The following is a 24,755-nucleotide window of genomic DNA, read 5'->3' on the forward strand; positions in this document are numbered from 1 at the left end:
TGCAGACATTTATTTGATTAAAGAGGTTAAGAACTCAGTAGACTCTTCTGACCAAACCTTAAATGTATTTATCGCCAAAATAAGCCCAAGTTTAATCTCCACATATGTAGTGGAAACAAACCCTGAACACATTTCTGAGTTCTGCATTTGAGTGGGTTCTGTTAGGTATTTCCTCTTGCTATTAATGTTTTTCCACCAAACAACTTGTGAACAGGCTTGTGGAAACAAAAACAGAGGAATCTTCCAACAACAAATGTGAAATGGCCTGAAAGGTGGCTGTTGTGAAATGTGTGCGAACACCGATCTTTAATTGAATTCAAGTTTATGGATTTGGTTATCATAGCCAGTCGGTAAAAGATTTAAAAAAAAAAAAAAACAGAGCAGAGGTATTTAAAGAATAATCTGAGGTACTGTATTGTAACAGGAAGCAAGAGGTTTCCGGTGTTGGTATATGGGTGAGAAAGAGATAAGAAGACAGGCCTAAAGAAGAACAAAATGAAAGGAGTATGAACAGTAGCAAACAGTGGCCTGACACCTTGAGCACTGCAGTAAAGGAAAGGAAAGAAAGTAAAAGTGTTTAGGTTAAAACAGAGTTCTAGAGATGAATGGTGCCACTGAGTACATGGAAGGTGAGCCTCAGGACACTTGGGAGATACTGCAAAACCTCTAACCTGGTCTAAAACCTGCTTTCAACCTGTTGAAGAGATGATGACATCATGCCTATCACTACATGTGACTGACGTATCACCTGTCCTTGACTCTCCAAAACTCTCCGGAATGTGGAATGGTGTTAAAGTTTAGTAATGACTATTTTATGTGAAGATTGTAAACAATTGTGCTATATCAAGGCTAAAAATACAAAGGGAGAAGTGGCAGAGGTTTGGCACACTGAGTTTGAGGTAAAGGCTGGTGGTTCTGGTCCTGTTCTTTGGGTTCACCGGAATCCTGAGTGTGTTTAGGCATACAGAGTCAACTGGAGCCACTGTGAGAAAGCAACAGTTCAGAGTCAGAGCAAACATGTGAACAGCTGTATAGTCCAATTAGACAACTGCTAAAAATCTGACAGAATCCCTATGAATAGTAAAGGTGTGGAAGGTCTGTGTGTCTGTTGAGCTGTATGTCCTCAACCTACTTAATGCTGAGCAAAATCAGTCAACAAACTCCCTTTTAAACTGCCATTTGAGTTATATACCTCCAGTACAGACAGACTGATAGTGCCGTCTCCATCCTGATCAAAGGCCTGGAAAGCTCCTGTAAAGAGACCAAGTTTGCTTTAAGTAAAGATTGTTATAGTATTAGAAGAAATGTTGTCAAAGTGATCAATTTCAATCACAATTTAAATGCAAATGCATAAGCCACTTACTGAACATCCCCTCCAAACGCACAAGACAGCTAACAAAGCTGTCAAAGTCGATGTTCATGTTCTCATTGGCGTAACGCATTGTGATAATGTTGTACAGTGGGTTGTTGAGACGGAACCCTGAATGACACATAACACACATGACTGCACAGTGACAAGTCCGTTAGAATGCATTCAGGTCTCAAAACAGCTTCAGTAAAAAATAATGCATATGTCTAGTAAATTTAAGCAACATTATGTAACGGTTATTTCCGGTCCACTAATTTGATTGGCCAAGCGGTGTTCCAAGAGTGCTTGCTTATATTTAGTGTAACTGCACTGGGACATTTCACTGTTTGTATCACTCTGCTTGTCTGTGTTCTAGTGATAGTTTGTTACACTGAAAATCTTACTACAGCAGAATAACATCAGTGGACATGGCAAACGATACATTTTTAACTTTTATAACATGAATATAACTTTTGACTTTGAAAATGCACCTTTAAAGGGGATGTACAAATCAATGTGAGCTAGCTAACCAGCTAGTATAACGTGAGTATAGCTTCTTCAGATTGTATTTCTGCTATCAGAGCAAAAATAAAACAAAACATTTGACCATATTGTGTCCAAAATATCAGTTACTCGATATTAATTTCTTGTTTATAGAACTGCTGTATAAAAGCTATTTCACACGAGCAAGATTGTGGTTATACTGAATATCGGCACAGCTGTGATTACCTACTGCCCAGATTGAGTATAACTGCACTCACGCTCATGTGATATTGCTTAATTAAGAAATGTTTATCTGTAAATACTTGCATTGCTAATTGCAGAGATAAATGCAAAAAGAAATTAATACAAGTATCCTTTTATACTAGAATAGTCACCTATACATTATCCATTCAACTGGCTTGGCCTTTGACATTATTTTTGCTACATTTTAGTTATTATTTGAGTGCTGCCTTAAAATATTGTAGTAGTTTTTGACATTCACTGCCATGTCACAATTCCTAAGAGCCTTAGAAATTGAGCTGACACTGGTGTTACAGAAAACCTTGCAGCACAGTAGGCCTACATGACAACGATGATCACAAACCACCTAAATGCAAAATTATGCAGAAAGAATGGCAGCGCTAATATTTGAAATAATTGTGTGACACTTACCTGCATCATTGATGGCATTTCTCATCTCATAGCTGCTGATGAAGCCAGTATGCTCAGCTTCATAGTGCTTAAAAATTTCCTGCAGAAGAAAAGTCTGTCAGTCTGTGCAATATGTACAGTATGTGCAATGTTTCAAGGCATGGGCAAATAGAAGACCTCAAACCTGCCACTGTTTGATCTTATTCCACAACTGTCTAAGCTCTTGTAGATTAAGTCTGCCTGTTCCATCCATCTAAACATCATAGTCAAGGTCAATACATGGTAATATAACAGTATGTACAAAATTATAAGCAACTGGCAAAGAGAATCAAGACAGACACTTAGACAGGTTCTATGTGCACTTTAAACTGTTCTTCGGTTTGTCCCTCAGGGGTAGAAGCTATTTTGAAAGAATTGTTAAACAATCAAAGAAGTGTAGTCAAATATGTATATTACAGATCTTTTAAGTAGGAAGTGCTTAATGCATGTATTTTGTGATTTGACCACCATAAACTGAATTCTTGAGCACAAGCTACATGTGCAGATCTTTTTCAAAAGGATACATCCATGAAGGCAATCATGCTACGGCAGCTCTCTAGACTGAAGCCCTCTTTATTCATGTCCCTGTCTGTGAAGGTGGAGAAAGCGAAGGTGGTTTTGTAGATGAATGCATGTAACCATAATTGATAATAATTATAGAATATACGTACGCTCAGCCAACACCTTGTTCAGGACATTTCTCAGCTCGTTGGCTGAGATCTCCATTTCCTGTGTAATCAGAGAGTGCTCACTGACTAATGTGTAATATTATAGCTCAGATCAATAAACTTATTGCTGACATTTTCAAAGTGAAAATAAGAAAAGCTGATAAAGCATGCAATATATATATATATAAATGACCATGTATGTAATTATCACTAGTGTTTTGGTTTTTTACCAGTTGGTTCCCACCCTAGCACCATACTCACTGTCCCCCCAGCGCTCTCTGGCTCCCTAGTACTCACATCCCCAGCTATCTGCTGAAAAATGGTACGGAACTGCTGGTCCTCCTCAGTCTCTTCCCCTGCTGAGGCTGGAGCTGGCTGAGTTAGCATTGGAGTTAAGTGGCAAAAGTAAAAGTATTGTCACAGACTGGACATTTTTTTAACTATATGTTCATTACATGTAAACAATTATTCTCAAAGATAATTTACAGAGGATGCTTTAAGACAAGCTCTCATACCAGTTAATTGGTGAATACATGAAGCAATCTGTTAACACTCCTAATAGATGCTAATAGTGCAAATAAAGCAAAGGACTTGTTCCATCAGGTTACTGACTAATAGTCTTTGGCATACTGTACAGGGACCAAGACGATGCACCGAAAACATAGCTCCAACTCCTTCTTTAATCCATATAGCAGATTTTATGTGTAAGAAGTTTAACTAGATGCCGCAAGTATTTAATTAAAGATGTCACATGCAACACTCACCACTGGATGGTCAGCTTCGATCCTGTTCTCTATTTCCCTAGGAATCAACAAACAGTGGTCACTAATAAAATTGAAAAAAAAATTAAAGTAAATTAACAAGCTGGGCCTGATAGCTGCTCCATCACCAACATTTTCCCTAAATTAATGTTCATCCAAATTTTTTTCTTTGTTCATTCCTTCCATATTACTTGGTCTCCAAACAAGATAAAGACAATTTAATTTGGTTACTATGTTGGGTACATTTCAAATCCATTGTGGTGGTGTACAGAGGCAAAATATAAAAAATTGTGTCATGCCAAGTTAACCAGTTTTATTTGTAAGTTAACAGGTTATTTACTGTAACAGGTGATTTGAATGAATGGCTTTGTACGACAGCTATACAAAAATAATGATAATATGGACTTAAGAGTCAAGGTTCTGGTTGTGCTGTACAATTCAAAACTCACACAGCCACCTATCCCACTCACTCAGAGATGTTCTTCTTTTCAGAGAAGACACGGAGGAGAAACTCGCCTTCCTGGTGGGGCTCATAGGTGGAAGGCACAATGACATACTCCCCAGGGCTCAGCCTGAAGCGTTGAGTCACCTCCCGCAAGTTAATGTAGGCCTTGCAGCGAGCCTTGGTTGAGTTCAGCAGGAAGAATTCCTTCTGCATGTGCTGCTTGTTACCATGCATCTGAAAGACAGACAAAAATATGCTACAAAAACAGTCAGAACAGTGTAATGTGGTTAGCTGAGAGACACAAATTCATGAAAAGAATTTGTGTTTCAGGTAAAACTGGTAAGGGAAGGAGAGCATGCACACAGTAATGTATACAATGCACACTACTCAGCCTCTACTGGAGAGAGAGCACTCAGGGGTCCAAGCGCTTCTCTCCATCATTTTTCCATACCTCCTTTGGCACCTATGGACAAATGGGAAAAAAAAATACAAGATGACACTTTAACTTGATAAATATCATTCTTTTAACAATACAATCATAAATAAACCTGCATTTAAAATAATCCAAAATACCATTAAAAATAATTTACTCTTCAAATTCTAGTCTTTTTTGTTCTGTTTAAGCACTACAGAAAAGATATAATTAAATAGAAGCTATTTACTGTCATGACCTTAAGTCAAGTACCTCATAGATGGAAAATCCAATAGTGAATAAATTGGCACCCAGTTTGCGTTCTTTTCTTCTGTTTTTCTGCATGAGAGCCACCACAAAGGAGCAGGCCACCTCACTGTTGTCCGGGTCGTCATCCTCCTCAAGGAGGCGAAGGCGATACTGTGGGTTTGTCCAAAAGGTGTCTACAAAGAGAGAGAAAAGGAATATATAGATAATATATATACACAATATTGTTTATATATATATATATATATATATATATATATATATATATATATATATATATATATATATACATATATATATATATATATATATATATATATATATATATATATATACACTCAAATATAGTTGAGTGCAAATGTTTGTACACCCTAAAGACAATATAAAATTAAGAAGACAAGGAATTTTAATTTATATCAAAAGCCATTTAGATTTTAGTAATACTCTTTCATTATCAAACAAAAATGCCCAGTGTTAAGATAATTTAATAAATTAAGAATGAACAAAACAAAATCCTATTAGTCTAAAATTTTTGTATTTTCCTTTCTGAATGTGAAATAAATATTCTGTAATATCTTGTATGCTTTCGTATTCTAGAAGCTTTTGTATCCTTTTGTCTTATTCTCTAATATTCACCCCCACTCTTCTTGAAATGTCTGCTCTAACTCTAGTTGGCTAATCTTTATCTATCCTTGTAGAAAACTCTGTTATATTGCCAGAGGGTCATGGCAAACCTTCTTGCAAACTATTTTTCTGTTAATTTTGCCATATGCCATAGCCTGCTGTTGCAGGCTATACCTATATTTCATTTAAAATCTTTGTAAATCATTACTTAAACAGAGTAAGACTAAGACTAAGACTTTTAATTTACATGAGCATGGATCAAACTGCTTACCAGTATAATTCCTGCAGCCTCCAGCAGAGCAGCCTTTTACCCAGCGCCCCTCATTCACAGACACTGTCCACTTGTGGAGCTTATCATCATCCAGAGCATCAGGGGTCAGGTTACAGATTTCCAGCTTGGTGTAGTTCTTCGTGAAATCAGCAAAGGACATCCTATACAGTATAAAATAAAAACCTTTGCTGAAACGTCACTGGTCTTTGGCAGATGAATATCTACTCTCTGAACTGCTTATACTGTTTGTTCAAAATTCAAAACAGAACTCTGTACATTTACTCACCAGAACTCTCCATCTTCTGCATTCTGTAGATGCAGGTTTTCTTTCTCTTTCTTAGAAATGGTAGCCCACTCCTTTGAACTACATACAGCCACAGGGGATTACAATGTTATTAATACTGCTAGTACACTGTTGAGAGTGATTACTTGTGAGCACTCCTTCCTAAAAGTCACTTACTTATCACTCCAAGGTCCATTCCACTCCACTTGGCCCCACGGATTACGGAGACGCACCAGACGCACTTTAGATTCTTTTTGTGCGCTCTGTTTACACTAGAACCACAGTTAGTGTTAATGCAAACAGCTTCATTCATGCTGGTGGTCATCAAACATTTCTGCAACAAGCCTAATAGGGTCTAATCATCCAGTTGGTCAGTTATAGAACAATTTAATTTCATACTTTCTTACACTCCCTTTACCTCCTCCACAGCAGTTACAGAATAGGCATGACCTTTCACTAGCCCAGTCGTGGTGCGAGTCTCCAAGCGGGCTGGGACCAAGGCCTGGGATAAAAAAAACAACAATACTCATTGCTAGTACCAGGCTGGAGATTAGAGGTTTTCTCAGAACCTCTTACAAAAATCCTTCAGGATTTTTCAAAAGAAATAAAATTAGTATTTTACCCTAGGGCTAGCAATATTTGATGCTTATGATTGGATGCAGCTGATTAAACTGTCACAGTTTTTTAAAATTCAACACTACTGTTTTATTGGCGGTTTGTTAGCAAACCTATATAACCCTATATATTGTGATATATATTATGTATGGTAGAAATGTCTTCACATTTTGTGATGATATCTTGTCATATTTCCCACGACTAGTGCACATTTATATGTATTTATATGTATATGTATATTGAATGCAAATAGTAACCTACATCAATAGAGCAACCCATAAGGGAGCCTCGCTCCAAGGCCTTCTTCATGATCTTGTAAAGGTCTTTGGGTGCCTCCTTCATTTCATAAAACTCAGTTACTCCTCCAGTGAAGTCTTCCATCCCCTCGGCAGTGTTTCCACCTTTCAGAGCCTCATAAGAACCATGCAGTCTGAGTAAAATACATTTGAAGCAATGACCTCTGGGATACACACCACACCTTATAATTACAGTTATTTTTTTGTATGCTCATAAAACATTGTTTCCACTCTGAGACAGTTTGAGAGTACATATGAACAGCATGATGAAGGAAATCAATGAGAGTCTTACTTGGCATACGCTTTCTCAAGAAGTACGCTCCAGAACTCATTCCTCTCAGCAGATTTGGTGAACACCAGCTGGTTATTGATGGTAGGGATCCGATCATCAACTACAACATCCACCCAGTCACCGTAACGCCAGAACTAGATTATTAAACAGTGAGAAAAGATGTTAGAAGTGCAAATGAACAATAACATGGCATAAGACCAACTTTAAAGACTAACACAAACCTGAAAATGAAAGATTCCCGCATAATTGTCAGAGAAACTCTGCTCTTGAGGAACAACCCGATACAGTAGCTTATCGTTCAGCGTAAGACAAGCAATGGCAGCAAGCAGCCAGCAGTCTCCTATAGAGACCAGAGGTAATGTTAAATATAATATTAATTAATTAACTTGTCTTTACTAACCACTTTTTCCTGGTCAAGGTCCTGGTGTTTATCCTGATCCTGGGAAAACTGGGCACACACAATTCACACATTCAGAGCAATTTTGAGTCACTAGCATGTTTTTTTGGAGGTAGGAGGAAACAGGAGGAACCCAAAGGAAACCCACATGGACCCAGGAGGAACAAACAAGACTCAGGATTAAACCAAGAACTGGAGATCCTATTTGCTCAGAATATTTTAATGCAAATGACATGACAATCTGCCACAGCCAAACCAAGATTAACTCCAGAAAATATATCATGTAATAACTCAATGCAAAATGCAAAAGTACATGCCATAATCTGCCATATACCAAGATTTCCATTAAAACTCACAGGTTCAGACTTACATTTCTCACTAATTTTAATGTAGTTAATCATAGTTACTAAATAATATGCTTTAAGACAAATAACTGAATAATAAACTGGGACTTTAAGTGCTAAATTCTGGAGGTTTTTAGCTGGACTACATAGTTATATATTTTAATATATATAACTAGATTTTCACTTTATTTGATTATAACATCAAATATTCCACTAAATGTCACTATTATAATTAATGATCAATAAATAATTAACCAAATAAACTAAACTGTATATAGTGGGGTCCAAGAGTCTGAGACTACAAGTGAAAATGTTTCTATATTGTATTTGTTTCTATTTTTAATACAAAATATTTAATTTAAAAATATATTATCAGCAATTGAATGAAAAGTACAATCTTTTAAACTTTTCAGCATACAATATACAATATCATAAATGTGGTTTCTTTTAAATAGTGGACTAGAAATAGCGCAAAATTATTGAAAACCTTGAACATTTCAATTAATTGTTTTCAGGTTTTCAAAATTCTAAAATCTTCAAGCTTATTTCCAGTATTAAATTAAACAAAATTCCCAGAGTTCTAATGTAGCCTCTGACTTTTGGACCCCACTGAATATGTATGCAATATTAGGACCAAAAACAGGGGCCCACAGTGCTGACTTCAGCATTTTTGGACTGAACAATGGAATGTGCCATGTATCTGCCCTATACACAACCTTTGTGACTTTAGTCTCTTTTTATTGCTCGTATAGAGCACACAACAATGAGAAGTGCTGCCAGCCAGATTCCCTTCCACTAGAGTAGTCACAATATCAAGGGGCCCCTGCTGGGCTGTGAGTCTATTAACTACACCTCAAAAAGCACCCATTAAATTACACTATGGTCCAGACAGAAATGTAAAACTGTGGCACTGGTGACCAGGCTCATCACAGAATTTTCTGTAGTGTAATTAAGCACTTATATGTAACTAATCTTACCCAAGTCTCCCTGACAGATGTCTGTTCTGCTGGCACCTCCAACGATGAACTGTGGATTATCACAAATATCCTGCAAGACAGTTGAGTACAATATCATATATATTGTATATATCAATAATCGTATTTATCGGCGTATATGTGTATATTGTTAGCAGTATAGTCTAATATCAGTTTAACTTTTCCTCCTTCCTACGCATTTTAAACTAACTACCAACAATTTTAAACTAACTACCAACTCATTCTATTACACTATTATAAAGAGGATTAAATTTTATGCTTGCTTTGTCCCTTTCTGCCACATGGGTATACTGTGGTCAAATGATAATTCTTCTGAGCCTTATCATACACAACTAATCATCTCTTTATATGCGTTACAGATCTTCTGTGAGAACAATTTAAAATACTTCCATTTTTGTAACATTTAATTAATTCATATATCATAAAATTAAACCATAAGCTGTTCTTACATATCTGTATATTTTGACTAGTAATCCCTGTCCACTTGTCTCCATGCCATCCCCTTCCCAGCCCTACCTTGGGTCTTTTCCAGACAATGTTCTTGACCTTGTTGGACTTGGGGCCCAGTTCCTTGTAACCCAGGGACTCCACATTGGCTGGGAAGGTATCATCCTCAAACAGCACCTTTTTCTTAAGACAATCCTGTTTCAGGGCATTAAAGTCCTGGCCACTGAATTGAAGAGGTTTGTTCACAGATCCTTCTCCATCCTTTCTCTCTCTCTCCCGGATCAGCCGGTCACAAAAAAAGCCTGATGGTGTGTAGGGCATCTTGTCTCACAAAGATGTTTATTTGGTGTTGTAAAAACAGCCTTTGGCCAACAACGTTTAGGCCTTAGAAGTCCAAAATCCCTGGCATAAATCCAAAGCGCTGACCTCTGATTGGCTGTCCTGCTAAATGACGCCCACTTCACCTGGTCATGGAGTGGAGGCCAGGGTTTGAGGCAAAAGACTTTCATGCCACATGTGTGCCATGCATGCACATATGCATACACATAGCTAAAGTCTTTTGGACCATTCCCATTGGCTGGAGAACAATGAACACCGGTGCTCCATCATTGAAAGACGAGCGGAGCTGCAAAGAGTAGTGGGATGGCCTGCCTCAGCAGAAGGCATTCAAGCTCTCTAAACCTGTTCTCAATGCAGCTCAGCATTGAGCAATCTCAGCATTACTAGAGCACAGAAGCACTGCCTGTCTACCATGAATGTCTACAACTATGCCAAAGCAAACTCATTCCAAGGCTCACATGAGTGACTGCGAAACAGATTATTAGCATAATCAAAGTGAATGTATAACTGCATTCCTCAAATGCAAATCTTGTAGCAGAGCCATTGTGATGTGTATTTCATGGAATCTCTTGACAATATGAGTTAATACTGTTTCATGGAGGGTTTCAACTGTCCACTAAAAGATCTTAATTTTTTTTTTCCAGGACAATGTTACATTAAGTACCTGAGATTTAATCCTGTTACTAGGAAGAGATCCAAACCTGAAACTTTTGGTTCCAGTATCCGTGTTATACCTTTAATATGTAAAGAAATTTATGGATGCCTTTTAGAAGACAAAAGGTTTGTCATGCATCCAAAACCTGTAATATGAAGCAGCCTTTTACAACACCTATGTGATCAGACAGAAGAACAAAGGGACCCAAATCATGTAGAAAAAATGTCCCCACAACATAATAGAGCCACTGGTTTTCCTTTGAATTTGTCACCCATCAGTAGATATGATGCTATACATTTGAAAGAATACAAAATATGTGAAAAGGCAACAGCATGTGCATCATGTGTAACTGTGTGTGTGTGTGTGTGTGTGTGTGTGTGTGTTTGCACCAACTACAACACAAAACAGTAACAGACTTATGTAGTACATATAAAAGGTCAGAGACACACCAGGTTGTTTGACTCTCCATGTCTTTATGTACCAAAATATTGCAAAGTTAGCTTTGTTATATAAATCATGGCCATGTATTGCAGAGCTTTATGGCCAGATATTAATACAAAACAGGAAGTAAATAAATCAGATAGATTATGTTTCAATTTTTAACTTCCTTTTTGAGTTCCATTCAGAAATTTAATTGTTGATCTCACAATTATTTGCCTTCTTCAGTCTGACAAAGTTCACATAAAACACATCAAAAGTGCTTTTAAAAATAAAATGTCTGTTATTGCTTTAAATACAATAAAACCCAACTTTAATTTACAGAAAAAGTGAACATGCACAGAGAAGGCCCTGAATTGTTTTCCTGCTAATGATTAATAAACTACCTAGTAATTTGTTGTTATATATTGATTTCCCAATCTGTATGTATCTCCAGGTCCAAACCAGTCAGCGTCAACAGAGCTTGCTTTGGTTCAAACTGAAATGTGACTGTGGTCTTCCCTGCAGCTGGATTGAGAGAGGGACTGGATTAGTACAGAATGCAAAAAGTAATACAGTGTAAAATACTGCTACATGATTTACTGTAGACTTTCTTGCATGTCAGAATTAATTAATATTTCAAAATTAGTACTATAAAACAATCTAATCAAAGTGATTGCTACCTTAAAAACACACTTGTATATTGGTCTTAAGACTGTATTTATAATAAGCACAGTGATGTAAACAGGTCTCACTTGATTTTAGAGTAGGTTTCCTTTTCATACTCTTCTGACCCAGAATCACCACTGACTCCAGTTTGCCACCAGAAATGAAGAGCGCTTCTTCATCTGCACAACTGCATATTATATATACCACAGGTACATAAGATTATACCCAGAACTGCTGTAATTAACACTGATCAGGTTAGTGGCCTGAACACATTATATACATACACACACAAACGTTACCTGCTGATGAGTCTGCCAGACGTCATAGAGAATTTACGCAAGCAGAACTGCTTTTTGTCCCTATAGCTGAAGGAGTGCCCATCATCCTCATACAGCAGTCCTTCAGCATTGCCCTGTAATGCAGGTACTCATCAGCATTGAAGGAAAGCATAAATAATCATCTATATATATATATATATATATATATATATATATATATATATATATATATATATATATATATATACAGTAGAATGAAAGATAAAACAGCCTTAGGATAAAATGAAATAAAGAAATTTACTTTATAACAAGACATTTAGTGTGTTAGGTTTTACAAAGGTTTATAAGCACAAGTACAAACAAAACAACAAAAATGGTCAGTGGTGCATATTAAGATATTAATGGTAAAAATATCAAAACACTATCAGTATAAAGTTGGTATATTTTTTCAAATTACATTTCCCCTTTTTCACGGACAGACTGTAAAGGGGTGCAAACGTTTGAACCCATATCAAGATATTTCTAAGAAGGATGATCACCTCCAAGTCCAGAGCTACAGTGAGAGTGAATGGATGTTGCTGGAGATCAGCAGTGCAGGAACCACAGCCTGTTCTCCTGGTCACAACTGTTCCTCCACGCTGGAGCACAGGCACCTGGAAAATAGACACAACACAATAAGGAAAACACAAATCATATAGGCCAGGTCAGGTTTCTTGAATAAGGTGTTTATTGTTCCCTGCGTGTGGTTTGGCTAGTGTGTGTGAGCTGTAATGGAGCATTGACTCACTGTCTCCAGAGTCACAGGAAGTGTCAGAGTCTTGCCTCCTCTGTGCATCTCACTGTTGCTGACATCATACCACAGCTGCCACATAAAAACCACACACATCGCTGCTTAGGTACAATATGTATATACACTGCACTACTAAAGACATTGAGCATGAGGAGCATTAGACTGACCTCATCTGACCCTGGCAGTAAAATCTTCACCTCTGTGACTCCTGGGTCAGTCACAGGACAGGCCAGGAGAGCACTGCCTGAAATCATACACAGCAATATTGCCTACACATTATACATTGTAATTTATTTTGTACAATAATGTTTATACGGAATACTTTTATTTTTAATGTGGATTTGTCATACTTACCAATCATGTACTGGTTTTCCACAGTGAAGGTTTCTGTCTCCTTCGGGAACTCCACCCACATCGGTCTGAGACAAACAGAAAAAAAAGTCACTGGTTTTTGAAAAGTAATCTACAATGAAAAGCCCAGTCCCTCACCAAATCAGCCCACAGCCACACTAGCACCAAGATGGTACTAAGACGGTTTCGCCTGTGTTAATTACTCTTGTGTTTGATATCTAACTGCTAACAAAGTCTCTTTGCTCCCATTTGGCAAAAAAATGAGAAAGGATTTTATGTAGAATATTCTGATTTTGTAATTGCACTTAGCCATCTGCTATTAGATTCACAATTATTTTAAGTGAAAGTCTGTTAAACTACATTATGTATTATGATCAACGTTATTATTTTATTAAATTTTGAATATCTTGCATATTTATTTACTGATATGATTGCTCTGGAGTATTTATGCTTTCATTTAAATGTACGTAGTAATTAGGTCATCAATCCAGAATGTATTTCCACCAATTCCACATCTACTGCGACCCTGACCAGGATAAAGCAGTTAGTCAAGATGAATTGCAATAAAGTAAAAAGTTGAAATGTGCGTACCTCATCGGGGGCAATCCTGAGGTATGGGCTAGGTGAAAGAGAGTGTACCAGTAAGGTAGGAGGAAGTATCTCTGTTGGATTGCTGATCGCACTGCTGAAGTGACTGTGTTCCCAAACAGCCAGGGCTCACGCCGCTTGGTCTGTTTGGCTGAGTGGCCTCTATAGAAAGGCTGCAGCGCCCCTGCCTGGTACCAACGCACCAGCAACTCACTGTCAGGATCCTGCACAAAGCCTCCTACATCAGCTACAAACACATACGTTACACACACAAGTTATGATATATTTTTTCCCTCGTATCAGTTTTAAAGCATGACAATATATAATGCCAAATATCAGTTTTTGCCTTTCTTGGCATCCACTAAAGGAGGTTAACTGACCCCCACAAAACTGCATTCCAGTGACACTCAATGACAACAACATAGGGATTGAGATCTTCAGATACTCCCAGGTAGCAACATTGTCCCCTGTCCATATAGCACCTGTGATAAAAATAAAATCCATAAACACAGCATTGCTATATATAACTATTAATTAATTAATCATTACCCATTATTATTTTACTAACTAATCCTTAATAAAGCATTAAAAACACCTGTCACCTCAAATGATCAGAAAACTAATTAAAGTATTTTTGTTTTTTTGCCAAAATTGTAAAAACAATTTTTGTTTTGCTATGGTTTTTTTGGGGAAGTAATCTTAAATATTGACCTTCTCTTGACAGTGTTGGGTTTTTTAATGCAGCGTTTTCAAGTATATGTAGAGTAACACATTGTATGACATGATATGCATAACCAATCAGGATTACAGTACTGCTAGACCCATCCAGTCTCCATCATGACACCATAAAACCATACATTTGTATCATTTATTACTGGACTGGTGGACAAAAGAAAAAAAAACACAATTTCAGTTTTCTCGTGCCAAAAGTTCTGATACACTACGCAGCAGAAAAAGACCCACAGGTTTTGGCTTACCCATTCTCTGAGACCCTGCAAAGAAGGAGCGTGACAGAACAAATGGTCTCTCCAAGCCACCAGAGCGAGTTATCAAACCCTCAACAGTAGCCATGTGCTGTGGAGAGAATATTACTCCGATTACCTTTGCTGTCTAAAAATTCACCAGTGCAAAATAAGGATGGATTTTATGGCTGCTCTAACCTGGAAGAAGCCATACAGGTTGTGTAATTCCTTGTGTTCCCAGCCTGAACAATGAACCACGTCTTTAGGCATTGTCTGCTCTGGTCCATAAAAGACAGAGGGCTCATTCATGTCATTCCACACAAACAAGGACTCCGTAGACCCCTAATCCACAAAGAGATTAGACAAAGTACAGAGAAAGGATAGTAAGTAAGTAATATGCATGGGATTAGTTAGAGCTTTAAAACAGATAAGAGAAATTTTCAACTATTCTGTTCATCCTTACTTTATACTTTTCAAGTGAAAACTGCCTGGCATACCATGACCTTGTCCTTGAGCTAGTGAAGTCCAAGTAGCAGGAATCACCTAAAGATACACCACAGTGACAAACCTGTAACTTTCAAAACACCAGTTTGATCAATGAAAGATTATCAGAGTGCTGGAATTGTAGAAATTAACATTACAATTTGATAAGATAACATAAAAACAACCAGTCTTAGGACAGAAATGGGGAAATGCTGAGATATAATAAAAACATTACTAAACCTGGCCAGCATGTTCCATGATAAACACCACCATCTTTGTCCTTCACAAAATGGCCTCCATCTCTGGCTGCACAGAAAAAAGGCCAATCAGGGTCAGCCTTTATATGGGGATCATTGATAACCACCAACTAAAACACATAAAGAAGCAAACTACTGTGACACTAGATAGGTGTATTAAAAACATAAAGTATTTTCAAAGAAAGATAGAAAGATAACTATAACTCATGGGTTTTGCATGCCCACCTTCCTTTTCTTTCTCTGCAGATGGAGCTGCATGTCCACTGGGTTAGGAAACAGTTTGGAATCCCAAGTGAAATAGCGTTTCCCTTCAGTGTGGTCTATGTCCAGCCAGATTACATCATAAGGGATGGTATGGAGGTCGAAGCCAGCATCCACAGCTTTCACATCCTCTTCATCCTTATAGTTCCAGCGACACTGGTGATATCCCAGGGAAAACAAAGGTGGCAAGGCTTGATATCCTGTCAACAGAGGAAGAAAGACATTCACGTGAATAGTCCTACTACTTATACTTTACTAATATCAAAAGGAACTGTGTTTGAGATTGTCACTCACCAGAGAATTGTATGATGCTTCCATTTGAGTTTTCATTGAAAAATACAGTGCCTACTACTGTTGTATACATTCAATGTGTAAGTCCAATCCATACCACTCACATTCTATTAGCACTACCAGCATGCTTCAGTTTTATTAAAAAAAAAAAAAATCGAAAAAAAATTTACAACACTGTTAACAGTCAAAGTTGGGCCAGCTGGCATTATAACACAGTTCAACTTAACACATGAAACAAGACAGTGAACAAACAGCATATCTGTGTTTATCCTGGTTACCCATGTCAGTATAATGAGTATTATTATAGTGCAAACACTTTGTACCTGTACTCAGCAGCCACAGACTACACAGTCATAACACTGTTGTACATTATGATTTTAACTGACCCATGCAAGTACAAAAGAAGTAGATACAGCACATAAAAATATAGCAATATGCAAATGGTCACGTTTTTAAGTTGTGTGCATCATGAAATTGAATCACTGGTTAAAATGGAAGCAAATCTGTTCTGTGAGACAGAAAACATAGAAAATGTTCATGTGAATTGGCCTTGAGACCAAAGATTATTTGGGAAAATGTGATCAGCAGGAAGTTTAGTGTAGTGCATTATTAGTGCATATTTGCTAATATTTGACAAAGGTAGTACCTGTGAGTTGTGCATACTGAGAAAATACTTGGGCGGGTGAAGGTCCAAGCAGTATGAAACAATCAATTTGTCCACTCTCTGACACCCAGCTCACATCAGTTTGAGGATCTACCCTGCTCTTCTTCACTGGTGGGCCATCCTCTCCATGCTGAAAAACACACCATATACAGTACAGTAGAGTTGGTTTCATCATTCAGCAATCTCCAAATTTCTTGCTTTTAACTGTCAAAATTTTTACCTCTTTTGATTGAGACTGATTGATACTCTTTTAGAGTCATACTCTTTTATGCTCCATCACAAGATCATCTTTTATGATGTCATCACAAGATCATCAGTTATTGAAATATGTGTTAAGATGGCGGACATGTCCATAGTGGTTTCCAATAGAACTTAATGCATATTTCATTTTGGCCTAGCTTATTATTATTGAAAAAAAAAGAGGGGCCCTACTGGCTTACAGTAGCCCTTGACAACAGGAATTATACCTCCTGAGAGCTTGAGCCATACTGCAGATCTACCAGAGTTTCAGAGGCATTGAGCCAGAACACCCCCAGTGTCCTGTCTGGCTTGTGAGCTAACAGAAGAGGAACAGAACCATAAAGCCCCAGTCTCCTGTTGATCTCATAGGCAAACACATCCAGGTTGTACAATCGATATGGCTCACCGCCACTGTGAAACACATCATCAAGTTAGTGAAGCTGTTTTACTATGGTTTATAAAGCTATTACTACAGAGAAATTTGCATGATCGGTTTAATCAATTTAAAATTTAGAATGCACATCCCTTTTTATTTAGCAAACGTATGGAGGACTGAAATATTTAGTCCTGACTCTACCTGGTGTCCTTCAACTGGAGAGAATCTGCATGCTCAGGAATACCATAAGTGTGGCTGAAACCATGGAGCCTAAGGTCAATACCTACTGAACTGTGGCCTGTATTAAAAACAAAGACACTAATACATGGCTTGGCTTTATAATGCTTCAAACTGATATTTGAATCTTTAAGCAACACTTGGCAGACTCACCATTTGCTTTGATGCCTTCAAACTGTCTGAAGGTCTCCTTCCACAGCCCTAAAGGATTTTCTTCACCCTGTGAAATGAGAGAATTAGAGTGTGACCACATGACCAATGCAGTCATACTGTTATTATTAATAATAATAACGCAATAATATTTTATGTGTATATGTTAGATTCTTGCCTGATGTGAACTTGAGGATGGCCTATAAAAATGCAAAGAGGATTTAGTGTAGATAACAGAAATTTTCATTTCCAGCTAGGATGGCTTTTTACAGGGAGCACACAAACATGTTTATCCAATTACCTGGCTGGATTAGACAGTGTCTCAAAGCAGAGTCTGCCTTTAGGATTAAATGTAACCATCAACTCATCCTCATAGAGAATCTCTAGGTGGAAGGGGAAAGCAAAGACCTGGATATGGTACTGCCCTGAACCCCATGTCAGAGAAACACAGTCAGCTCTCCTCCACTCAATCCTCAACCTGCGAGACATAAAATTCATGATTCAAAACTGGGCACACAGGCTCTTTTCAACTGTTCTGCATTTAATGCGTATCAAAATAAAGAACTGTCTTGTTAAGTTCAAGACTTACTGCTCATATTTTGGCTCTCCAATCAAGACATCTGCAGGTTTATAACGTGCTCTGACAGGCTGCAGTTCATCAATCGTAAATCTCAGCGTTCCATTAGGAACTTCATGGATTAGGAGAAGCAAGTGTTCCTGTTCAATGTAGACAATGGCACTTCAGTATTAATATTTATGTTTGTATTATTTCAAAATAAATGTAGTTTGATTAATACATTAATATGAATTTTCTTCTCTGTAAATTAACATTGAGTCTGTGGTGTATTTGCATGCCTGCATGCAATGCTTTGTGCTCTGTGTTTAACAGTTATTTCTGGTGCATATGCCGCCATCATCAATCAACCATCCCACAGATGTAGAGAAACACTGAAGAGCCAAGGTGTGTACCTGAGAGCTGGACTCACACAGCTCCACAGCTGCAGCTCTCTCTCGCAGGACTAAAGTATCCAGTAGGGCACAGTACTGAGATGCAGATCTGCCTTTCTGTCTCCTGTGTTAGTTACAAGTACACGAATGCATCAGTACCTATGTTCCTGAAATCCTTCTTGACTGTTTGCAATGTCTAGAAAACCTACTTACTTGTAAAACAAGATGTGCTCGGCTCTCTTAAATTTTTCTTTACCCTCATCGCCTGATACGACGCTGAAAAGTAAAAAGTCCATGCATACTATTACGATATGCGTTACTAAGTCACATGACCATGACCGAAGACTGTGGAAGGGACCAGGAAGACCACGACAAGCGGTTATATAACACTGTAAGTAAACTCATTGCAATGTTGTTTGCACTAAACAGAGTTTGACAGGTCTAACATTACCTCTGTAGCGCATCTGTAGGAGCATGCTTGTCTACGCCAGATTCCGCCATGCTGAAAGTTTGTGTGTCTCCGGATGGTACAGTAGACAGTCGCTGAACTGACGGTGCCTGTGTAGATTTGCCACGCCCCTCTTTGACTCGGATTGGTCAGTCACTGGTCCGTTTTGATTGGACAAATACAGACCTAAGAGAAGACGAACTTATGTGTTTTTATCGAGTTTTAAAAAGGTGATTAATAGAATTGTGGTGTTTTTTTGTTTTTTTACTCTTATTTGTTCAGCGTATTTAAGAGATTTCCTGTTTCAATCCAATGCAAATCTTTTTTCGTTGTTGTATTGATAAGCCAAACGTCGGAGTACAGCAAACACAGAACCGGCTCCCTAACGTTAGCATTGGTTCCTCTTTGGTTATTTTTGGGAACCATTTCATAACGTTCTGGGAACATTCTGTTTAGTTTAACTGTCAGGGAGCTTGGTTATAGCTTGTTCTTTTTTTTTTTTTTTTTTTTTCCAAATGTGTATTATTTTTGTGACTAAAAGAAAGAAAAGTAGGGAATAATACACAACGAAATACGAACGTTATATTTCCGTTAACTTTCCTGGACGCAAACAGGAACTTAAAAAAAAAAAATCCCTTTTTGGTCTGAGGAACCAAAACCAAATGTTGAGTCAGTAGTGGTGTTACTGCCTGTGATGTTTGCTGGGACCAATTAAAGAAGATGGTCGTAAATTCTTGTCATGAATTTGTTATTATTTGTATGTCCACATCATTGAGGTGTAATTATATATAATACACAGAGAGAGAGAGAGAGAGAGAGATCAGCTATTTCATTATTTTTGAAGGCATCTTTGCTCTACACTCTACAGCATTTCTTTGCTGTACATACACACACATATATATATATATATAAAATCTAACTCACTTAATCTTTAGTAGCTGATGAGTTCCTCAGTAGCAGGTTAGCTGCAGCATGGGTGCAAGTAAACAAAACTACAAAATAGTATACATTTATTTGCAAAAACAAGGCAATATTTACAGGCTCAAGCTATTTTACATAATGATCACACACAGTCTTTCTGTATATCGTGGCAGAGAAAAATCTGGTGAGGGATCCAAGGTAACGCCCGGTTCCAGTACACGTACTGGGGTAATAGTTAAACACAGAGGGCCCACAAGAAAAAATCCAAAAGGAATGGCATGCACAGAGCATTTAAACAAAATGATTTGTTTAGAATGAACAAGTTCACTGACATACCCCGTTCCTTTTGTGCCCAATATGAAAAATTTCATACCCTTTTAAAGCTGCACTGTGCAATTTTAGCGAAGTTAGCAAGAGCTAGTGACTTCTAAAGACTCGAATACAAGTCCAGTCTTTGATGAAGTTCATCGGTGAGGAGATTTCTCTCTTTTAGGTCATCCAAGGCACTCTTTAGTGTTGTCTTGCATCTCCTCTCTCTGTCCTTGGCATTGCGGAGTTGACGCTGGAGGCGCTCCATGTTTGCCAGGGCCTGCGCCAATCTGTCTTTCACCCTGTTCGGTGAAGGATCCAGTGCATACGAGTGCTCCTTTTCGGAGGAAAAAAAAAAAAAAAAAGTCAGACTCCATGCATGTTCATGCCAGTCATTTGTTTGTTTATAACTTTCTGAGACTGTTTTTTATCAAATCTAATGAATACTCACATCACAAACCAGAGTTTCTGGTTTTTCTCTGTTGGTATTGCTGTCTGCTTTCACCACCACTACTTCATAAGGAGCAGCAGCCTTTTGTGATGTTGCAGTCTTTCTTGGTTTAATGGGTTTCTAAAATAACATTTTGTTGTTTTAGGAAATGCAGCAATTATATAAGTTGTCACATTATCAAACTGTTTTAGAAATAAAAAAAAAAAACTAACATTAAACATAATGCATGGTCTTTACAATTGTAAACATACTTTCTGAAGGTGTGCCGGGAAATTAAAAACTGATGGGACAGCTCCTTCACGCAGGCGAACAATCTGCCCAGTTCTGTCAATGGCATCCTCTGTGAAATGCTGGCTGCACAGAACTGAATGAGGAGTGGCTGAAAACCCCTCTTTTCTGAGAGCAGTCTCCCAAATTTTCCTCAGTTTAGCATCAGTGGGAAACCTAGAAATACATTTACACACAAAAATTACTTGTCAGTAGTACTTGGAAAAACACTGACCAACCGCATATCCCAGTTATATTAAAAGGGTGATTTCACGATCAGGGTGCCATTTGTGTGTCGCTAATATTACATTTACAAATATGTTTGTAAAGTAAAGGTAAAATACATTTTAAACATAGCTAAACAGTCCTTCATGATAATCTATGTGTATATTTCAGATAAATAACCATTAATAAAACCTCGCTACAGCATCCATTTAAATTAATGAAAACATGAGATGCTAAATGAATCCATTTAACTCCTCAGGCTTGAAACATCCTTTTACATTTTAGACATGTCCCACAATTATCAACTCTGTCACCTGAAAACATTCACTGACAGGAAGTCGCATCATCCTAATTTCCTCACGTTCATGGCAAGTAGAAAAGTAAGTTTCTTTATTTTCACTGATACTGTGATATCAACTGATGGTCACAAATTATATACTGAAAATAAATTACTAATTTAAAAAAATATTTTAGTAAATCACTAGAATGTCCGAAATATCAAACCACCAATAAAACAGTAGTGTTGAATTTAAAAAACCTGTGAGAAACTGAGTTTAATAATGCATTTGTTTTTTGTTTACAAAATAAACTGAAAAAGAAGAAAATTTTTTTAAATTATATCTGCATATACACACACGCATATATATATATATATATATATATATATATATATATATATATATATATATATATACACATACACACACATACACACACGTGAGATGGGGTATCTCATGATTAAAAGTTTTTTTTTATTCAATGTTGAAAATGTTTTTTTTAAAAAAAGTTAAACAATTAAAATAAAACTACATTTAACTGGTAGTTTTGTAACCTGTTCTTGTGAGAAATTCATATGAATTGGACCAAGCGAGGGCGATGTGCTTACATCGTTTGATTTCGTATGAAGTCGTATAAAGTCGTATGGTAGGTTAACCCCGCCCCTTCTCATCTTCGTACGACTTGAATCGCGCGAATTGTTATGCATTTGGAAATGTGAGGCCATATCGAGTTTTTCTTCACATCAACAGTTACAAAAACAACTACAGATATATTTGAAGATTTTGTCCCCACAGGAGTGGGTGGAGTCTCTAAGGGAAGTGGACAGGACCAATCCATCCGGCTGGCCTTCGGGGTTCTACTGCAAACCTGCTATTCTTCAGCATGAGCTTGAGTGTTTGCATGTTACAGGTTTTCTTCAGACAGACAGAACATGCAGGCTGTGTTACTGATGCTCAGCTTGTGAACTCTGCAAACCGAGTTCAACTCTCACATCCACAACGCTGGAGTGGCCTAAACACAAACACAGCTACCAGAGTGAACCTTACTCTAATGCACATCCACAAACTACTCTTCCTTAACCTTAAACGCACCACCGATCATTACAGAACGTTAAGAACGTAAGTCAAGTGAAGGATAACGTGATCGCATTTATTAGGTAAACAACAAAAACAACAAACTGTAAACGGTTGTTGTTAGCTAGCTAGCCCCTGTCTCAGTGTAAACACACACACACACATGTGATCAGAAATTTCACCTGTGGAAAGTGACCCCTTGTTTTCTTAGATTTGCGTTGCGACGATTCTTACACCCATACGCTGCGCATTGTACCGGCATTTTCCAAGAATATTTAATGTAACTAAAGTCAATGAAATGGACCTATCTAAGATGGAGGCGCTGTTGACGTGTCTTTTTAGCCAGATGAGCCCAGATAACCAACAGGACGCACAGGAAGTAAAAGGAAGTGGTGGTGCGTGACTGTGTCAAATTAAAAGTTCTCGGCCCGGCAATATACGGTATATGTATAGTATGTATAGTATAGTAACTAACTAACTAACTAACTAACTAAATAAATAAATAAATAAATCTACTTACTCAGCTTTAACAGCGGATCTGGAGCCTATCCCAGAAACACTGAGAGCAAAGCAGGGAGAGACCCTGGATGGGCACCAGTCCATCACAAGGCATCACTAGCTCACACACTCATTCACAGTTTAGAGCAGGTCATCCACCTACCAGGCTTATGTTTTTGGGAGCACATGAACAGCTCCAGGATACATCATACACATGGGTGCAGCTCCTGGGTCCCCATTTGGAAATATGGAGTTTCTGGGTGTGTTCGTCCTGTGTATGCATGGGCTTCCTTTGGCTTCTCTGGGTCTCTCCCACCTCATATGTATTTAACATATTACACCCCATTTTTAACAATCATTTAAGAAGGATAACATGCTTAATGTTATGGGCGACATTGACATGATGTAGTCAGTGTGTTTATTTTGTGACGCAGCTGCACATGTGTGCTCCAAACAAATCTCCCTTACAGGGACAAATAAAGTATATCTGATCTGATCTGAATGTCTGATGATGCCTTCACATAGGAGGTAAAGTGCTAATCCTAATCTCCTATATCTGTATTCAGGGATATGCCAAAGACATTTAAATGAAACATAATCCACAAAAAAAAAAAAAAAAAAAAAAAAAACCCTCCCTAACAGAGTTTTGGACTGATGGTATTCCTAGTTTGTGACCTAGCGAGCCAATATCAGAATGTATTTTTGATAGACTTCAAAGCACTATTGTAAGTCGCTCTGGATAAGGGTGTCTGCCAAATGCCGTAAATGTAAATGTAATCCAACCCAATTTTATATAAACACAATCCTTTTTAAAAGAGATTATTTAGTTTATGTAATATTTACCTTCCACTAAGCATTACTATACATTAATCATCTAGCTTAACAGCTTCTTTTTAACAACCTATTTGATAATTGTCATACATTGTGTGTAGTTAGCTTTTCTACATTTTAATGAAAGAAATGCTATTGACTTGTAATATTATAGTTCAGGTTTATTAAGTTTTATTTTTATCCAATTATAAAGTTATTACTTGTGCTTTTCAGATTTAATAGCAAAACCGTCGGCCTTGTATTTTGAAAATATAACAAATTAAAGCAAACCTAATTTGTCTATTTGTTTATTTTGGTTTATTTGCCTAAGCCTTGTTTAGCCATGACTTTGGTAGTCAGTGGGAAGCGTTTATGTTACAGAATGACATTACAACAGCGCCCCCTGCCGTTCAGACACGTGACATTGCTATTAAACTCCTGGCTGTGCGCTAAACCGGGAAGGGAATTCCGGCTCTTTCAGTGAGTCGGATCATCACTTTCGGCTCCCAAACCGCCTATCGCTATTTAAAAAAAGGAAACCGGACAAAACTGCGATATTATGAGCTGCGATTGTTTTTCTTTGCCTAGCTATGTTTAATATTTTTTCATGAAATCTGACTCTACCTTCTAATTATTAAATAACATTATTTCGCATAGGATTCATTATATATATAATCATTAAATCACCAAGACACTACAAATATCCATTGACAAGTACTAATGCATGAATGTTATTGTGCGTGCTGTGTCTGTGCTTCATGAGGAAAATTCATCCTAATAATGATCTCCTCCCTTATTGATATCTATCCTGCTCACACGACTGACACAGCTGAAAGCCAAACACACGTTTCCTATACACGCTAACGAACAGCTCAGTGCT

The 24,755-nt window shown here is 37.6% G+C and overlaps 3 protein-coding genes across 8 annotated transcripts; all 3 read right to left on the bottom strand.

Moving 5' to 3' along the window:
- Positions 1–16: 16 nt before the first annotated feature.
- capn3a (calpain 3a, (p94)) lies at positions 17–10,929 on the bottom strand. Of its 4 annotated transcripts, none has more exons than XM_026934051.3 (21): positions 9,708–10,929; positions 9,174–9,243; positions 7,677–7,795; positions 7,456–7,589; positions 7,129–7,297; positions 6,671–6,754; positions 6,430–6,524; positions 6,256–6,333; positions 5,970–6,130; positions 5,081–5,250; positions 4,847–4,858; positions 4,421–4,629; positions 3,954–3,990; positions 3,487–3,564; positions 3,193–3,250; positions 3,046–3,110; positions 2,667–2,735; positions 2,504–2,582; positions 1,364–1,480; positions 1,193–1,251; positions 17–982 (listed from the first exon to the last, which is right to left on the bottom strand). In XM_026934051.3, exons 1-21 carry the CDS (start codon positions 9,957–9,959, stop codon positions 956–958), a joined length of 2,142 nt encoding a protein of 713 aa, XP_026789852.3. In that variant the 5' UTR covers positions 9,960–10,929; the 3' UTR covers positions 17–955. The 4 variants fall into 4 exon arrangements, with proteins under 4 accessions (XP_026789852.3, XP_034163674.2, XP_034163673.2 ...); XM_034307783.2 differs by having other exon boundaries at positions 1,364–1,504; XM_034307782.2 differs by having other exon boundaries at positions 3,451–3,564.
- A 155-nt stretch (positions 10,930–11,084) lies between these two features.
- On the bottom strand, positions 11,085–19,188 carry ganc (glucosidase, alpha; neutral C). Of its 2 annotated transcripts, XM_026934185.3 has the most exons (24): positions 19,046–19,188; positions 18,808–18,870; positions 18,616–18,718; positions 18,236–18,363; positions 17,948–18,124; positions 17,825–17,846; positions 17,650–17,716; positions 17,461–17,557; positions 17,111–17,294; positions 16,626–16,773; positions 15,653–15,888; positions 15,411–15,537; positions 15,151–15,230; positions 14,886–15,029; positions 14,703–14,799; positions 14,106–14,207; positions 13,729–13,972; positions 13,141–13,205; positions 12,954–13,030; positions 12,784–12,858; positions 12,536–12,649; positions 12,018–12,130; positions 11,805–11,905; positions 11,085–11,577 (listed from the first exon to the last, which is right to left on the bottom strand). In XM_026934185.3, exons 1-24 carry the CDS (start codon positions 19,093–19,095, stop codon positions 11,471–11,473), a joined length of 2,721 nt encoding a protein of 906 aa, XP_026789986.3. In that variant the 5' UTR covers positions 19,096–19,188; the 3' UTR covers positions 11,085–11,470. The 2 variants fall into 2 exon arrangements, 1 of the variants encoding a protein (XP_026789986.3); XR_008302533.1 differs by lacking the exons at positions 11,085–11,577; positions 11,805–11,905; positions 12,018–12,130 and having other exon boundaries at positions 12,954–13,055.
- An 857-nt stretch (positions 19,189–20,045) lies between these two features.
- Positions 20,046–22,939, bottom strand: LOC113538889 (THAP domain-containing protein 6). Of its 2 annotated transcripts, none has more exons than XM_053237598.1 (4): positions 22,102–22,251; positions 20,975–21,167; positions 20,724–20,843; positions 20,046–20,609 (listed from the first exon to the last, which is right to left on the bottom strand). In XM_053237598.1, coding segments are annotated over exons 1-4 (534 nt in total). In that variant the 5' UTR covers positions 22,104–22,251; the 3' UTR covers positions 20,046–20,390. The 2 variants fall into 2 exon arrangements, with proteins under 2 accessions (XP_053093573.1, XP_026790118.3); XM_026934317.3 differs by lacking the exon at positions 22,102–22,251 and adding an exon at positions 22,750–22,939 and having other exon boundaries at positions 20,048–20,609.
- Between the last annotated feature and the right edge of the window lie 1,816 nt (positions 22,940–24,755).

Source organism: Pangasianodon hypophthalmus, chromosome 10, assembly GCF_027358585.1.
Source record: "Pangasianodon hypophthalmus isolate fPanHyp1 chromosome 10, fPanHyp1.pri, whole genome shotgun sequence".
NCBI lineage: Eukaryota > Metazoa > Chordata > Actinopteri > Siluriformes > Pangasiidae > Pangasianodon > Pangasianodon hypophthalmus.